Source organism: Lepisma saccharinum, chromosome 2 (genome assembly GCF_977018435.1).
Source record: "Lepisma saccharinum chromosome 2, izLepSacc3.1, whole genome shotgun sequence".
In the NCBI taxonomy this organism is placed as follows: Eukaryota; Metazoa; Arthropoda; class Insecta; order Zygentoma; family Lepismatidae; genus Lepisma; species Lepisma saccharinum.
The window spans coordinates 109,867,973-109,887,474 of record NC_139230.1 but is presented as its reverse complement, the minus strand read 5'-3'; the positions used below and the strand labels follow the sequence as shown (position 1 = coordinate 109,887,474).

The 19,502-nt window shown below is 37.0% G+C and overlaps 1 protein-coding gene across 2 annotated transcripts in view; it reads right to left on the bottom strand.

Moving 5' to 3' along the window:
• LOC145984110 (VWFA and cache domain-containing protein 1) overlaps window positions 1-19,502 on the bottom strand; it is a 211,140-nt gene that overhangs the window by 146,758 nt on the left and 44,880 nt on the right. For both annotated transcript variants that reach the window (XM_083117535.1, XM_083117536.1), the window contains exons 5-6: window positions 8,246-8,384; window positions 2,297-2,403 (exon numbers count right to left, since the gene is read on the bottom strand). In XM_083117535.1, the coding sequence (XP_082973661.1) occupies window positions 2,297-2,403; window positions 8,246-8,384 (246 nt within the window). The remainder of the gene's footprint in view (window positions 1-2,296; window positions 2,404-8,245; window positions 8,385-19,502) is intronic.

Here is a 19,502-nt window from a genome sequence, read left to right as displayed (position 1 = left end):
TAGCGGGGAAAGAGGGGCAAACTACCCATTTGTATGATTTTTCATTGAAAGTTGGGGCCCGTGGTCCACCCAACCCCTCTTATTGGCTTTGGCATTTTGATTCCTGCACAGTTGCATGCCCTGATGTTTTAGCTGAAAAACAAAAGTTACCTCAAGTAGATTGGTCAAATAGTCTACGAGTTATAACATTTTTTCGGTTTCGCCGAGGCCTTTTGGCGCAATTTTTAAATTTGTACACTTATTTGACAAAAAATATTATAACTCCTAGACTATTTGACCAATCTACTTCAGGTAACTTTCGTTTTGCAGCTAGAACAACAGGGCATGTAACCGTGCAGAAATCAAAATGGCAAAGCCAATAAGAGGGGTTGGGTGGGCCGCGGCTACAAACTTTCTATGAAAAAAATCATAAAAATGGAGTTTTTTCACATATTCTATAATGTAATGCACCCAGGAACATAAAATGACTTTCATTCGGTTCAGAAAGGACCATTCTTTGAAAATAAGGCTAAAGTCTGCGTCCCCTTCCAAAAATAGCAGGGAAAGAGGGGGCAAACTCCCCATTTTTATGATTTTTTTCATTGAAAGTTGGGGGCTGCAGCCCACCCAACCCCTCTTATTGCCTTTGGCATTTTGATTCCTGCACGGTTGCATGCCCTGATGTTTTATCTGCAACACAAAAGTTACCCGAAGTAGATTGGTCAAATAGTCTACGAGTTATAACATTGTTTGTCAAATAAGTGTACAAATTTAAAATTCACGCCAGCTTCCATAGGTAACTTTGGAGTCGGGGAGGGGGGGTCCTGGGTGGGCGGGTTTTCTTCCACATGACATTTCAAAGTTTTATCTGAACATCTGTCAAGTGTTTACAACCTCACATACAAGTATGAAGGTGCTAAAAGCACATCAACTTTTTAATCAGCACGATGGGTCACCAGTGACCCATCGGCCAACTACGCCTATATTTTCTATGGGTCACATGTGACCGATTGGCCAAGTAAAAGTTAAGTACCTAACAAAACAACTACTTTTTTTAGAGAGGCTTCAATATATCAGTCTTTGCAATGATACAAACTTTCAGCGCAATGGTGACAAACGTTCAATAAATACACTGCCCTCCAGAAATTAAGCAACAACAAGAAAATGTGAGGTAAAAGAGAAAACAGTTGGAGAAAAGAGAAGAAGAGTGGTGGGCACGCTGAAAGAAAGCAACGAATGCGTTAGGGAAAACAGGTGAGTCATAAAGTGCGATCATCGTGAACATGTGGTGGAGGTGTGCTTGTATGGGGTGGCATTTCTATTGGTGGACGTACTGACCTCTATATCCTCCCACGTGGCACCATGACACGTCAGCGCTATAGTGATGAGGTCCTTGCACGTTATGTGGAACCCTTCGCACAAGAATGAGGTCCGGGCTTCATTCTGCAGGACGATAATGCCCATCCCCATAGGACAAGACTAGTCGATCGGTTCTTGGACGAACACCATATTCAACGCATGGTGTGGCCATCCCGTTCCCCGGACCTTAACCCCATTGAACACATGTGGGATGCTCTGGGGAGACGTCTCGCTGGCCTTGTGCCCCCTCCACAAACACTCCAAGACCTTCAACTGTCCCTCTCCCAACAATGGACCCTCATACACAATGAGTTTGTGGACAACCTTATTGGCAGCATGCGGCGGCGTTGTGAGGCATGCATTGCTGCGCGTGGTGATCATATCGCTTATTAGTGTCAGACAACGGTCACTTTCCGTCTCCAACGTTTACCACCTGTGATGCTCCATGCGTACATTTCATTTCTTTTGTCCACGAGTGTACCTTGTTTTGTGTTTCTTCTGTTCTGTAAGGCGTGGGACACTTGTTTCTTTCGTTACAAATAAAATATGTACACCCTCCGGCCTTGTGTTTGATTCTATTGGATGATCACCATTTGTTGCTTAATTTATGGAGAGCAGTGTATATCATGTCAAACTTTAAAGTGCTGTCCTGAAAAAGTGAAAAATTGGACATGGAACATTTACATTCTCAGTGAACGTGATGTCTAGGCATCTTGATGGCTTCCCGGAGAATGAGCCTGTTTGAAAAGGATAAGCTAGGCATCTTGATGGCTTCCTGGAGAATGAACCTGTTCGAAAAGGATAAGCTAAGTAAGTTAACACCCATGAAAATAAATTGTCTATTACTTCTTAGACATAACAGAAAAACAGATTAGAATATAAATATCATTCAATATAAACACACATCTAAAGACTGCCTTGCACAACACCTCACAATTTTAAAATTTTGCATACTAACCAACTGCCTTTGCTGTTGCAAGCTGATGTGGACTAAGGGAATTCCCATGATCTATAACAATAACAATGCATTTCCTATAAGGCTGTACTGTAGCCAGAAACACATCCCTGTAATACAAGAAACTATCATTATTATACCTTGAAAACAAAATATTAAAAATATTAGCTACAAAGCACATGTTCTCACTCTCTCTCTCTCTCTCTTACACACACACAATATGAGAGAGAAAGAGAGTATTCTTACATGTATATAAAGCTATGTTCAGTAAGCACAAGTGATGTTTGAAAAAATATCATGTATTAATTTTTTTCAATCTCTCTCTCTCTCTCTCACGCACACGCATGCACATACGCACGCACATACGCACACACACATACATGCATGCACACCTACCCACACCAATGACTGGATAAAATATTGATTTTCTGAACTGGAACTCATACAGTTGAAAACTTCCCAGGGTAAGAAATATCTACCACAAAAATGAATTATCAACTTGCTTCAATATTTTTAGCTTTCAGAGCTAGGTAACAACTTCATACTTAAATGCAAATTAACATGTGAGTCATAAATATAGTAAACATTCTCTTAAAAATTTGGTATCCTCAAATTATTTACTATCACTTAAAAATTACATAAGGACAGAACAAGTATCTACAGTTCAGTCTGCATGGATGTATCTGAAGTGCCATCACCACCATACAAATACATTTTTTCTATTTATAAATTTTCATTCCCCCTTTTTTTTATTCCCCAATTTTATTTTATAAAAGGATGGAATATACAAAACATTTATTTATGCCTGTATTATTATACAGATGTAAAATACAGTCACTTACACTAAATTAGCTTTTCACAATAAAATCAGAAATATATTTGGGATAATAATGTGAACAGCATAATCTATCTAGGTACACAGTGAAACTCTGATTACATGTTTTCCCTCACTATACATTCAATCTTCATTGTCTCAATAAAGTATATGCTAAGAAAATTCCCAGATTACATGTTTTTCCCCACATGCCCCCTCCCCCTCCAAAAAATAATTTGAAAAATAGGTTCCGCTGTATTCATCTAATTTTATTAGAAAAATCAATCAAGAAGATTTTGATGGGCACTGTTTGCAGCATGCATGGGAGAGGAAAAAGGAGTTTGCATGATCCTTGGGAGATCTGAAGGTAAGAGACATGTAGGAAGGCCAAATTCATGACAAAGGTGGAAGGTCTTTGTAGAGATAAACCTGAAGGAATGATGAATAGATTCTCTTGGACTATTGACCAGGTGAGTTCTGGAAAGGATCCCAAGCTTTCAAGAGATAATGTCACATTCATCTTCAGGGTAGAAGTGCAGTTCTGAACACCAACCCAGTTTATACGTATTTGGAAATGGAGGTTCTCAATAGAGATGGCGGACCAATCTGCTGCATCCACACTGCTGGTTGACTATTGCTAACCAGGCCAGGTCCAGTTTGAGCCCCATGTCATGACTGAGATTCTTCCTGTCTCCATGAATGGCTACTGCTTCTTCACAATGTGGTCACAATAGTTTCAACATTTGGTGACAATTTCAATGTTGCTGAAATCTATTCTATGGCCTTTGTTGATTGAGTGTTCTGTTAGTCCCAACTTCTCTAGATGGAAATTCTTTATGTAACTCTGGTGTTCTCTGCAATGCTGTTCAATTATCCTGTCCGTTTGACCAATGTATCCTTTACTGCATTTGCAAGCAATCCAGTAAACTCCAGGTGTTCTACATACACATAGATACAGGAAAATCTCGTTAATATGGTTGGTTGGTTGAATGGGTGTTTCAAGTCCACTTTATGTACAGTAAAGCTAAGTGGGACTGGACCTACAGTTTAAAGTGGGATCCAAACCACGATGTGCCTCCAGTGGGTGTCGAACCTGGGACCCCTTGATTACAAGGTGATGATGCAACTCGATAATATGATATTGGTTAATACAAAGTACCCTTTAATCCAAAGTTCTTCCCATTTCCCAGCCGATAAAATAGGATTTTTAATGTATTTCGGTTCGGATAAATTGAAATACAGATAATTTTTAATACAAAGTTGTTTACAAGACCCTTTGGCAAAACTGGTATCGCTTAATTCGAAGTAGACACCTGCATAAATCGAGAAGAGAAGATAGAATGTGGAGAGAGCTTGCATGTTATTTTAAATTGACCTTGACATGTTTCCTTGTCCTAAGAGCTGCTGACAACTCAGGGGAAACAGCTCGAAAGGCCCAATGGGCTTGCATTCTTTGTCAATGTGCTTGGCAAGTCAAGGTCTTTTATCGCTGAATGCGCCACGTTGGAAATATTCACCAGTGCCATATGAGAAATGTGAGATAAGATCACAGGAATGTTACAAAAGACACACCCTGCCTGGAAGTCTCGCCCATCTGTCTAGTTCTGAACTAAAGTTTCAGCAGATTCCTGTGAGTGAGCAACTCTTGGCCCAGTAGCCACTTTAATTCAAAATGTGTTCTTTGTTCCCTGTAACACTTCATAAAAAAGGGAAACTTACAGATAATCAAAGCCACACAAGCCAACTAAAGATCATCTACCTGCTTAATGCATTGTCATCCAGGTTCCAGCAAAAGTTTACCTTGATCTTACATATGTCATAACTCCCGTTTCCCACTTCACACGTTTTCCCAAGTGTGCCAATGAAAAAAAATGTTGGCTGAGTGACTTTCTCCCTCTTTTTGTCAGCAATCTGGGAGGAGGGGGGGTGATGCAGTGTGTTTCAGTCCCTCGTGTGTGCACACAGGCTGATTACAGTAGGGGGTGGAAGTGGATCCCTCCTCCCTTCCTTTGACATCTAAAATGAAGCAACCAGTCCTGGATATGTTCTTCAAAATGAACAAAAACCTTGAGACAAGTACAAAAAAAAGTGACACCCCTCTACTCCTACAACAACTCATTCCCCTCCATTGGTGTGCAGGGCAATGGAATGCAATCATTGCAGAATTTAGGTCCATTTCTTGTTTGAATGCAGCTGTCTGCATAGGAAATGTTGCCTGTATGTCTGTTGCATTAACAGCAAGGTAAAACATAAAAAAATATAATTTTCTTTCTTCTTCACACTGCTGATAAAAGTTCTGTCTTCGACAATTGCATTATCTTTAAAATGCCGAGGATTTTCTCTTCCTCCACCTGTTGCTCAAACGTCCAGCCGATCTCAATTGTGTTTATGCTGCAGCTAGTGCCAGTGTTTTGTCTAGCAACTGCAAAGCTGTCAGCTAGCTGATAACAGCCATGACTCATCCAGCACGAAGTAAAAAAGTCAATGTTTTGAAACTCACAAAGCTGTTTTGATTTGACGATAACAAAATTTGATCTCCAGAGAAAAAAAACAAGGGTTAAAAGTAAAACGACTTTCTGTTCTGCATCTTCTGATAAGCAAAACTGTAACTTTTACTTTGCAGCTGACTCAAGAATAAACATCTTGAACACTCAGAGCAGTGCTGGAAGGAAATGCACACAAAGCTCAAGAAAATATAATTGCCACTTTTCTTTAAAATCATTCACATGCTACAAATAAATAAATCACACAATGCTTAAAAAAAAAAAACTTCATTCAAGGGGAAAACTTTTGGTGCAGTGGGTATTTGACCTTTGGAATACTAAATCCAACAATAAATAGACGATTAAGTGAGAGTAAATAACGATCCCCTCCATTTTGATATCTAAAAATGCGCAGGTTTCATAAAGCTTGTTTTGAGTTTATTTTATGCTAATGGGCTATTATGTACAGTTTAAAGTGGAATGCAAACCGTTCTACATGTTGCTAATGGAAACTCAATCAAGCACACCTTGATTGCTGTACATCGTCCCTTGACATCTCAATAAGCAATCTGGTGTAACAAAAGATCTGAACTGCTCCGCAAGACTGCCTGCAATGGAAACAAATCAGTGGAGCAGGCACTTGGAGTTCCACTGCATTCTTTCGTATCAAAGACTGGATAATTATTTTCTTTTTCTTTCCATTTCTTTTTTTTTTACCCTAGGCTAGCAGCAGTCTGAATTGAGTGATTATCAAGTGCGACACTGTTTAATGTGTTCTGGGATCCACATTCAGTGCAAACAGATGTGCAAGTTGCGTGTTTTCTCTTTTAGGGCGGTTACAATGTAAAGTTGAGGAAGAGTTTGGACTGCTCACTGGAAAGGGGAGGGGGAATGAATATGAAGTTGGCTGAAGTAAAGAAAACGTGACTTCTTTTTACAATGAATTTTAGACAACCCAACCAGAATGAAATTTACAGCTGAGGAACGTGTGGAGGTCAGAGAAAGAAGGAAAGCTTTATCGTGCACTTGACCTCCCCCTTTTTTTCTTTTTTTGTCTGGTGCTGAGAAAGGTTCTCTTTCCCAAGAGATCTTATCTCAGCAGTTAATCCTGAAACGGACAGACCCATATAAAATCCAACATTCATTCTGCTGATTATCTCCAGACTTTTGCTGGCACCAGTGTGACTGCTGTCAAGATTCTTCAAGTTTTGCTTGCAATAAACGATTGTTTTTCTCTCTGTAGGTCTCAATACAAATGGGTTTCCCAGGAACTAGAATTGTAAGAATTTCGTGGAAGAGCAACAACTGTGCACAATTAAAAGAAAATCCAATTTTTTAAAGACTTCTTGATGAAAATGTTTTCATGTTCTATTTTCCTTCCCACAACACACACCCTATGGAAAACAGTTGTATAAGGTTGTATAACTATACAGGATAAATGGTGTTACCGTCTCCTAGGAATCTGTGTTCGTGTAAGCTGTGTGTCCTCAGTTTGTGTCACATTTTTAGTCTAAAAAATTGCACAGCATACTTTTGAATTAATACAGTTTCTTCAAAACTTACAATATTATTACATAGTACATATAATGCTTATTTTATATGCTATTATGAAGTTTAAAACATCCCTTATGGGAGTAATTTATAATCTAATTTATTTCTATCTAAAAAACAGGAGCCATCTTGAAAGGTTGGATAACTCGAAGTCGTTTTATTCGAAGTTGACATCTTTTGGTCCCTTGAACTTTGTATTAACGAGCTTTTCCTGTAGTATGAAAATATTCAATTCAAAGGATGGCAATATACATTGTACTCAAACTATGCAGCTGCACTTGTTGGTTGATGCAGATTGTTAGTCCCACAAAGACTTTAAATGTTCTCTCTCTTTACACTTCAGTATCATTCTCTAATAATGTGATATATTGAAACACCCTTTCTTTTTCTTTCATTTTTTTTAGCATTTGTTGGAGAGCCATTAAATTAAATGCTAATTAAACAACAGGATAAAACAGGAACAACCAAAGATCATTCATGGAGGAAATATTTCCAGCACAAAAGTCAATTTCTCTTGAACCCTTAATGAACAATGATTTTTTTCCCCCTTACAAATGACTGCACCCCAAACCAGAGTTTCATTTCATTGAAGAGAAGAAGGCAACAGCTGTTTATGCTCAGGTGCAGCATCAACAACCTTGGTGTAGTGCAGGTTTGTCTCCCTCAAATTATTTTGGCATTCAAGCTCAACTGTTATCAAATCAATATCACTTCCTTTCTGTAGAGGCATGTAGGTTCTTTCAGTCATGATAGTACATTGGGTATAATTCTTATGCCTGTTAAAACAAAATTTTAATCGTCTTGCACAGCTCTACTCTTTAACTTGCTTTTACCTTCAGCAGTAAATTCCTGCATTCTTCTATTTCATTTATTTTAAGACGGTTTTCACACCAAAGTCATGAAGGATATATCTGATGTCAATTAAATCACATTGAGATGAAAATCTTGAATGAAATAAGATATGAAAATTACAAGATTTTATTGCACAGAAATTTCAACATTTTATTTGCTACTTGGCTTTCTAAAGTGTATACAACACAAGAGGAATAGGACTGTAATCAACTATTAATAAATTATAATCTTTATGAAAATTGTTGCACTCACCTGTGTCTTGTATCATCATACTCAGTGCATGAGGCTTTATTATCATAATAATGTGCAGGATATTCACTGTGAACATCATCAACTGATATAAAATACTGCCATTTGATGGATGGATGCGACTTGAGATTGGATGAAAACACTGCAAGAAAAATTAAACATTAACCTGATAAGGTAAAGGTAAAGTGCTCCCGTGTTATGCACCGTGCCTTGAAGGTGTATAGGGGGTGTGGGTTTAGGGCCCCAAACTTTCTTGATCACGTCCGAAGGTGGGGATGATGTGATCAGCACCACGCCCCTGGCTGCCTTTACCCCCCAGTGTTTCCTCCAGGTTCTCACTTTATACGACGCTGGGTGGGTGCCAGAGCCTTAACCTGTATTACAAAATAGTAATAAAGAAAATGGAACAGCTATTTAAAGTTTAACACTGGGAGGATGGTGATTTCCTAGCTACAAATTAGGACAGATGTGCAAGTTGCATGTTTTCTCTTTTAGGGCGTTTACAATGTAAAGTTGAGGAAGAGTTTGGACTGCTCACTGGAAAGGGGAGGGGGAATGAATATGAAGTTGGCTGAAGTAAAGAAAACGTGACTTCTTTTTACAATGAATTTTAGACAACCCAACCAGAATGAAATTTACAGCTGAGCTAACCCATCACTCTGAAGGGTACAGTTTTTCCTTGCAAAAATTTCCACATGTTATTCTGAGCACATAAGAATTTGTGTTTCTTTATTTATTTCATTTTCACATCATTACAACAATTTCTTTAAAAAATTCTGCCTCCTACAGTATATAATAGAGGCATAGATAAGGAACAAAAAGGTCAAAAAGGTTATTCATATTCAATTAATTCATGGAAGCCATGGAAACCCACATTGTCAACGATATAATATAAATAAAGATCACTCATCAAAATGACAGTATGTATGTGTATGTTAAGAATTTATTTATTTATAGGTGTAATTTATTTATTTTAGGGATGGGACAGATTAATTGATACTCTATCAGTATCTACCGATAAAGGCATATCAGTGTATCAGTTTATTGGTAAAATTACCAATAACTTAACCGATCCAATATATCTATAAATATCTCATAATTTAGTGCAATATTCTGCCATTTTGTTACAATTTTTATGGATCTAAACATACAATCTTCATGCACTACTTTTCTTAAAAATGAATCTCTAAATATGTAGCTTCTTTTGCATTGCAGTCATCTGCAAAAACACATTTATTAAGGTTGATTGATTTGATGCTTTAAGTCCACTTTATGCACAGTAAGGCTAATTGGGAATGGACCTACAGTTTAAAGTGGGATCCGAACCACTATGTGCCTCCACCGAGTATTGAACCCGGGAACCCTTTGATTACATGATGCTAACACTGTGCCATCCAGAACGCCCCACATTTATTAAGGAAGTGAAAGAACAATTCAGATTCTTCAAGGACCATTTGGAATTTTATATCAGATCGGTATTGGACAAAATTTCATATTAGCCCATCCCTAATTTATTTATTTACAGTGTATTTCATTTATTTATTTATTTTAGAGTTTTTGTGTTTGTAGAACCATTATTCCTAACCATTTATATTACATATGCTTTTTCATTGGTGGAAACTTTTGAAAAATACAATTTCCAATTTCCTTATTCTATCATACAAATTAGAAATACACAAAAACACACCTGGAATGGAGTGAACATCAATCTGCTAACACTCACTTATATTGTCACCATCTTGCACATCTTCATCTGAAGAAGAATTTGCAGACAAGTTTGTAGGTGTACATAATCAACATCTATTCTGGTATTGTCATTACATGTTCTGAACACATCACCTTCATGAATATTGTCTCTCCCTTGGGTTTGACATCTGACAACTCATGGAGATAATGAGCTCTATATATAATGATAAATATCTCATTCTGGTAAGACATATTTGTGTCGCATATTGAACACTGAACTGAGCCAAATACAGAAAATGAATAAAGGTTACCAATAGCATTTTATAGGTTTGTCGCGTGTTACTCACAAATCCAGAATATAGAAAAGGAAAGTTAAAAATGTACTTACGTATGTGAGTATAGTGCTCTTATTGTAGAACGACGTTTCAGAGATTGACTATCTCTTTCCTCAGGTTCGTATAAAAACTAAGTACTTGGCATAGTACTGCGTCAAAAATGTAATATGAGGATTGTGGTTAAGGGTTGGTTAGGGTACATTTAAAATATTAAGTTTTTGCTATTAGAAGTACGTAAAAACCAAGTCGTTCCCTAATAAAACTTGTACAGTAGACCTATTCACAGGTAAAAAAGTTTAAAAAGTTAAAATTCTAAAAAACCTGCATAAATCACAATGCAACCTGCAGGTTTGGCCTTTCCTACCCAACTGTGCTTATCTATCCACATGAAGGTCAATTCTCAACGAATATTTCCCCTCCCCTTAATTTTCTCGTTTCCCCTTATTACGTCACAAATCCAACGTGAATTCACGTTCCTCTCTTGCAGCTTGCATAACTTCCGGAGTGACGTGGAAACCGATATTGGGTTCAATCTTCCAGGCTTTATCCCATTTTTTGAGGAAATTGATCCACCCTTCTTCCAAATTTCCTTCGTCCCTATTAAGATTACTCTTCCCCCCCCTACAAATACTCGCTGTCTCATACACATTTCTTCCTAATTTCCTCCCCTCTTTTCTGATTACCTCTTTTTTTGCGATTCTATGCCCACTTTCCAAAATATGTTCTGAGAGACCCGTTTTGGGAACTTTTTCCCTTATGTCCTTTTCATGCTCGCTCCATCTTTTACCCATATTTCGGCCCGTCTGTCCTATGTACTCCTTCCCGCATTGGCATTCTATTCGATAAACCCCCTTCTGTTTTTCCGGTATTTCCCTAGTTGTCTTTCCTTTCTTATAATCGGTGAAGTATTTTTCTACATTCTTTGGTGCTTTCATCCCGCAAACGATTCCAAAATCTCTCGTTATTTTTCCGATTTTTTCCGATACGGATTGATGGTAAGGGATGCCAACGTACTTTACCCTCCTATTTTCGATTTTTTCCCCTTCTTTTTGATCCCCTTCTTTCCTAATAATTTTCCGTGCTCTCTCCGCTATCTTATCCATTTCTCTATTTGTGTATCCATTTTTTAATCCTGTTTTTCTTATCCACCGAATATCTTACCTGTGAATAGGTCTACTGTACAAGTTTTATTAGGGAACGACTTGGTTTTTACGTACTTCTAATAGCAAAAACTTAATATTTTAAATGTACCCTAACCAACCCTTAACCACAATCCTCATATTACATTTTTGACGCAGTACTATGCCAAGTACTTAGTTTTTATACGAACCTGAGGAAAGAGATAGTCAATCTCTGAAACGTCGTTCTACAATAAGAGCACTATACTCACATACGTAAGTACATTTTTAACTTTCCTTTTCTATATAAAGGTTACCAAGTTATCTAGAGTAAAACATTGGTAATAATAATAATAATAATAATAATAATAATAATAATAATAATAATAATAATAATAATAACGCCCTCTCAATAAAGACAATATTATTATTATTATTATTACCAATGTTTTACTCTAGATAACTCACTAACTCATGTGAACTAACATTCAACTTGAAAATATGTCCTTTACACAAGCAACCAATGAGCAACAGATTCACTTGCACTTTGAATACGCTATTGTTTAGAGTTGATCTACCTAAAAAATTGTAGCCGTCAAAGTGAAGCAGGTGATTGTACACTCATGTGAGTTGAAGTCCAGCTTCGTCGCTGGAAGTGCAGCCAAAGTAAGTGTTCAGAAAGCAGCAGTGTTGCTTACTATCAATCAATTTAACCATATGCAGGGAATTTTGTGTCTCTCAGACTCAAAGAAAAGGCCTAACGGAAAGATTGCAGCGTAAATATTAATTAACTGGAATTTCCACGTCTACAATTAATGTAATGTAAATGTGAAATATTCCTGAAATTTATTTTAAAAAGAAATGCATTTTTGATGTTCGTGACAAAGTAGTTATCACAATTCATTAGAATGTGAGGGCCCTGGGTTCGAATTTGGACTGAGCATGGGTGTTCTTTTTGAGTCTCTCTTCATCACCACGAGTAGCCGAAAATGGAAGAAAAGTAACACTAAATAACGAAAAGCAAAAAACGCAATAAGAACAAGCGAGACAGAAATGCTGCTGTTGCAATTCCTGAAAATGATGCAAGAAAAAATCTTTCGGAAATAGTGTTATCCTAGTTCAGGAGAAGGCTTGAAGAATAAATAAAATTCCTTCCCCATACACTTTGGCAAACAGAATCGCAAAGTTGGCACTGAATATGCGATGGGAAAAATAATAGAAATCCTAAAGGAAGAAGAGTATATGTCACAGTCAGGGGGGCACATGAGAGGAGGTAACCCCCTCCCCACACACACACACACATCAGTCATCCAGGCTATTAAAAAAAGTCAATGGTTGTCCTCTCATTTAACTTTAACAGTAAATGGAATTTTTGTAAAATAAAAATTGTCGGGCTTTACTTGTTTTACACGTGCATATTGGTTTCATAATGGAGCAAAAAATAGAATTGTGACTCTCGTAACATTCTTACCGAATGAATGAATGTCTCTGTAGATTCCAGAATAATGACTCTTCATTTTGAAATAAATAGTTTAAAATAAAACAAATTATGTGCCGTTGGTTAATGAGATTCGTCGTCACAATAGCAGAATCCGCTATATTGACAGAAACTAGAGAACGGTTATCATTTAGGGTTGCAAACACTAACCTTCCACAAAAGCACGATTTCCCAAAGTCTTCATTAACTTTCATGCACAAGCTTCACTTGTATTTTGTCAGCAATGTGTACAGCATATTAACCCTATCTGATGAAGTGTATTGCTTTCAAATTAATGTAATTAGTGAGAAGCGACATCAAAATTTCGAGCTGGACAGGAAAAGATGCAATCTTATTGATATATTACTCGAATAGCTTGGTTTCTTGTGGCCATGAAGGTTAAAGGCCAGCTTTGTAAGCTGAAATCCTAGGTTTGAGTCCCCATGTCTCCAAAATATTTTTTCTTACCAAATGAGTGCTACATAATGTATTTTATTCTCGTCACACCAATTACAGCCTGAAACTTTGTTATTGTTTGCATGCCAATAAGAAAATATGTATTGAAACTACTACTCGTTCAGAGAACGTGACTGTTACTCAAGACTACTTGAAATTGAGATTTTTTTAGTTGCTGCTAAGCCTCGATATTTAAAACAAGTGCTAAAATTGAAAATTGTGTGATAAAACACACTGTTAATATTCTGAAAAAGACAATCACTGACATTAAGTGAGTAAGTTGTGAGGAACATCAGCAGATGTATTTTAAGATGTTTCGTCGTTCACGTGTCACTCTCCTCGTTTTATACATAGATAGATATTTACAAGTGACCCACTCAATGAATGCTCGCACCTCCAAGTGAATGTCCCAAGAAAAGAAAATAGAGAAGCATGATATGTGAAATGGTATTTTACATAGAAAGAATGCATTTATTTTTTACATACATGTTTTTTGTTAATAGACAATGAAACAATTGAAGGGTTCGGGTGTAAAACATGGTAAGTGACATTGTGTAGTCCATCGTAAATGGAGTCGAATCGTACTTAAAGTGTTTCGTTTAATCAACTGATGACAGAGCTAGACGTGTTGAAAGTTATGGTATCTACCAGTCGTTTCATGTAAAGTATGGTAAGTAGCAAAGATAGCTGCGAAACGGCTGTTACTGAATTGCAACGTGTTTCAGAAAGTTCACAAGTATTGAGGCAACAGCAAAGATGAGAAAGAAATATGTACCACCAACTAAGAATGAGGAGAATGAAGAGGTTGCCAATCAAAAATGTGACTAAAACTGTGCATGGCCACGTACATTCTATTTCATCTATGAGGCTTGTCCGGAAAGTAAAGATAACCATGAACCAAACGATGAGGATTGGGAGTGAGTCGTCAGTGCTGCGCTGAGTCTTGTGCGAGAAACACGCGTTGGAAATGGCAGTGGCGATACCGAATCCCGCCAACTGTGAAGTGCGTGCCGTGATCAGGTTTTTGCAGGCACAAGGAAAGCATCCATCGGAGATCCACTGACAAATTGTGACTGTGTACGGGAACATAATGAATGACAATTCGAGAATTGTGTGTGATGTTTCCTGACAGTTCGAAAAAGACTATTCATGAAGTTGTGAGTGGGTTAGGGTACAGAAAGTTGTGTGCACGCTGGGTCCAAAAACATTTCACTGACGACCACAAAACCAAATGACTGGGATATGCACTGGACTTTCTTACTCGCTATGCAGAAGAGGGAGATACATTCCTGGACTCCATTGTGACAGGTATGAAACATGGGTGTTCCACCATACGCCTGAATCCAAGCAGCAGTCACTGCAGTGGCGCCATACCCATTCTCCAAAAGCCAAACAATTCAAAACGTCAATTTTAACCCACAAGCTGATGGCAACCGTTTTCTGGGATCGCTACGGCATCCTGCTGGTGGAATTCATGCTGCCTGGAAGAACAATTAATGCTGAAACCTACTGCCAGACTTTGAAACATCTTCGACGTGCAATTCAAAACAAACTGAGAGGCATGTTGTCAAGTGGAATCCGCAGTATTCATGACAGCGCCCGCCCCCATGCAGCGAATGTCACCAAGGATCTGCATGCACAGTTTCAATGGGAGGTCCTTCACCATCCGCCATGCAGCTCGACCTTGCACCCAGCGACTACCACCTGTTCCTGTACCTAAAGAAAAATCTTGGTGAAAAACACTTTGCCAACGACGATGAAGTCAGGGAAGAAGTCACAACTTGGTTCCAGATGCAGGCGGCAGATTTCTACGATTCAGGGATACAAAAACTTGTTCCGCATCTGAACAAATGTTTGGACAATGGTGGCACTTATGTGGAGAAATAGCCTCTCTATCAGTGTATCAAGTGTAACTTTAGTTGCGAGCAATACATTTCTTTTGTGTCTTATTTTTGGTTTGTATCTTTACTTTCCGGACAAACCTCGTAAAATGTGGTATCTACTGTAGATACCATTGTTTGATGCAGCAGTGCTCATAATGGCAGTTTTGAATTAAATTTTACTCTCGTACCTGGATGTGAACTGCGATCTAGTAGAGATGCACATACTTTTTCTTCTACTAGATATAAATAACTGTAGTCACATAGAAATTCGTTTGATTTTTAATTAGTTATGTGCATTTGAGCCTGCTTTAAGATACCATGCCTTACAAGCAACATCAAAAATGTATTATACTTAACGAATATGTAATTTGATCTGAATCATATCAATTATTTGGAACGGTTTAGGTTTTTTATAAAATATTTTTCATAAATCTGTAATGCGCATTTTAAAAGTTATAATATTTTTATGGTGGACCTAATAACGTATTTGTAATTTAATTTACTTTCGTATTTATGATATGTGTGACTTTGATGAAAGCAAATTATTTTATTGTTGATATTGCAAATATGTCTTCTTCTTGGTTCGAAATTATAACTATTTTAATCCATAAGAGCTAAATATCAGTGAAAATTATTAAACACTTAAGACCTGTGTACATTTAAAATCATTCTTTACAAACACGTTAAGTTAAAGAAAAAATACAACAGAAAGTTACATGGTCATAATTGTGTCATTGATTTGCTTTATTTTACTTCGCATCTTGTGTCGCTTTTGGCTTATTTGCAAAGATGGAGATGACTGATGATATGATGAAATTGATGAATAAGCACTCAAAAACTTCCATGCCCAGGCTGAGATTCAAACCCGGGACCCCTGGCATCATAGTGTGATTTCCTAACCACTCTGCCACAGGGCTGGTAATTGTTATCTTGAAGATAGATATTTAAACTACAGATCCCCTTTACGAAAAAAATGTTTCTCGATTTTCAAAAATGAAATTCTTCAATTTTTCGTTTTCTCAAAGAAAAAAAAATGTATTTCGAAAACAAACAAGTTTTTCGAAAAAAAAAAAAATAGTTTTTCGTTTTTTGTTTTTCGAAAAAAAAATCGTTTTTCAAAAGAAAATTTCATTTTTCGAAAAAATAATCGTTTTTTTTAAAAAAAATTAGTTTTTCGAAAGAAAATTAGTTTTTCGTTTTTTCGAAGAAAAAAAAATTGTTTTCGAAAAAATCGTTTTTCGCTTTTTTGTGTTTCGAAATTTTTTTCGTACCTTTCATTTTCAAAGAAATGATATTTAGATTTTCAATTTTTTGAAAAAAAAAAAAAGGCCATCCCTATCTTATGTATAAATTTCTTATTGAATCACAAAACTCTTAATATTGCCATTGTATGCAATTTGGATAGTCTACGTAACACAGCTTTGTATCAAGAGAGGCTTGTGAATCGCATTCTGCTTGGCATGCTGAGGTAATAAATAGAGCCTCTGTGTGTGTATGAAGTAGATATGTGAAGCTGAAAAAACGCTCATATATAAACATTTTTTTATGAATATTGATCTCCATATAGACATAAGGAAGTTATTTTTAATCACAAGCATTCAGAACTTATTTTTTTTAAAATACTAACGTAATAAAATGATGAAATCTACTTTTCTAATGGTGTTCATTTCAGTCATAGACATAGGAAAGCAAAAACTTGTTACAAGTAGCTCAGGTTATTGTTTATTGAATAAAATTATTATTATTAAAGGCTTTCATTTTTGTGTTACAAATTGTTATGGTTGCTATAAAAAGTCTAATGTCAAAATATTATTATTGAACTAGTTAGCTTGAATAAAGCGGTATCTGATCACTCATTTTGATAATATCGTTGCATGTAAAGCATGGTAACTACAATAATTCCTTGAACAACGCTGAAACAAATTGCATGTAGCACCACAGAAAAAAATAATTTGGATGAAATATCATGTTTGTATGATACTAAACATATAAGTGAATCATATTTGCTGTAAATAATTTAGAAATTTATTTTAATTTGTAAATCAGATTTTTTTGAAACATCAACTTTCAATATCTCGAAACCTGCATTTTGTCACTTACCATGATTTACACCCGAGCCCTTCAATTATGAGAGAAATTAAGTTGCATTTTCTTCTTCAGGTGTTGAGGAAGGAAACAGACTGACTGGAAAAAAGGAAAATGTAGTGTTATTGGTAAAGGGTTGGTTAGCATACAGAGCTTTCATCAGGTAGACTCAAGTTTGATCCCGACCAAGGGCAAAAATTTTTCTCTTTTCTATCAGTGAAGAAGAGTGTTGTAATATTGAGTTCCAGGCATTTTGATGAAAGGACACACATCAAATTTGATTTTTTAATCTGTCCTTTCATTCTTCTAATAGGTTCTCTATCACAAGAGGATACAAAGGTTCTCTATCAAAGTGAAGGATATCTTCTCAATGGTTCTGTAGCTACGACTCTCCACTCCCTTCCACCTGTCTTATTTATTTACTTTGTCTGTTCAATCCAATTCACAAAATACCACGAATCTAATGAAAATACACAGAGAAAGTAAGAACAAGAAACACACCTCACACTGAAGGTTCCAGGCTCAAGTTCTGGCTTTTTTGCCAGGGTGTTTATTTCTGTGTGTGTGTGTACATCAATCATCTAAACAACATTCCTCATTATTGCCGTGATTAACCTAGGGAGGGACCAAAGCAACTCAAATAATGAAAGTACAGATAATGCAAGACACAATTGCCAACACATGTCATATCTTGGGAATTAGCAATCTGAAAATAAACTTTTGCTTCAGCTGACTACTTGAGAAAGAGTTTTGTCTCTTTTGGAGTGTTGGTTATCATGTTGGATTAGCATGCGGCCAACCTGAGTTCGCCACAATGGTCCAAGTGAATGGAAAACCTGTTCAAAATCCCAAAACTTGGAAGTCATTAAATAAGTTGGTACCCTTGTAATTCGAGCATAAAAGGTCTATTCTATTGAAAACTACCTGCTGTTACAGGACAAGTGTCGCCTTCAGTCCGCTAGCAACTCTTGAAGTGTGGGGATGTTGTAATCTTTGTTAGTTTCTTATAGTAAGGACTTTTTCACATAGTTTGTTTTATGTATTTGTAAACATTCATTGGATGCTAATTGCGGTTTGAAACTTAGTTTTTGTTACTTTTAAGCTTTAATTTTAAGGAGATAATTTTGTAATCTGGTTTAATCAAGTGTTCAATTGTTAATGTGCTGGAACTCTTGACTTACTTTGACTTAATTCCTGTTGTTCCCTGTGGAACATAGGGCATCAACAAAGCATCTCCACCTGGTCCTACTGACAGCAATTCTCTTCACTGCATTCCAACTCTTTCCTTCCTCCAATGCCTCAGTGCGAATCTATCTTCGCCACGTCTGTCTAGGCCTCCCTCTTTTCCTTCTTCCCTGCAGGTTCCAGTCTAGTGCCTCTCTCTCTCTCAACAGCCTCATTTTCCTTCCTCAACGTATGCCCTATCCAATTCCATTTTCATCGCTTTATCTGTATGGGCATCTCGGTTTCTCCAGTCTTTCTCCAAAGTTCTTGGTTTTGAATCACTTCCGGCCAATAGATATTCAATTTTTTTCTCAGGCAGCGATTGATGAAGGTCTGTAGTTTAGAGGTGATCGTTTTTGTTATCTTCCATGTCTCCGACCCATATAACAGCACAGACTTAACATTACTTCGAAAAATACGAAGTTTGGTTTTCATAGATATTTTCTTGTTTTTTCCATACTGGATAGAGCCTCACAAAGGTGATAGATACATTGAGAAGCATCCTGTGCAGACTCTCCGTCTCTTGCCACAACACTACCCAGGTAAGTAAAGCTATTCACATTTTTAATAATCTCTTCACCGAGTTAATCCTCAGTGCCTTGGTATTCTTGGAGTTAATCACAAGTCCTACTTTTTTGGCATTTTCGATCAAATCTGCTATTTTTGTTTGCATATCACCATGTGCTTCAGACAAGAAGCCCAAATCATCTGCAAAATCAAGGTCTTCTAGTCTGTTATTCAATCCCTCTTATTACATTTCGCATCACTGCATCGATCACAATCAGGAACATTGTGGGTGGATAATATGCAACCTTGCCTCAATCCAGCCTGCACATCTATTGGCTCAGATGTATAACTCTACATGTATAATCACGATAAGTTTCTCAGATAAGACCAAGAATTTTTGTTGGTACTCCATTACGTTTTACTTCCTTCCACATTGCCTTTCTGTTGACTGACTCAAATGCTTTCTCGAAGTCAACAAAAACTGTATAG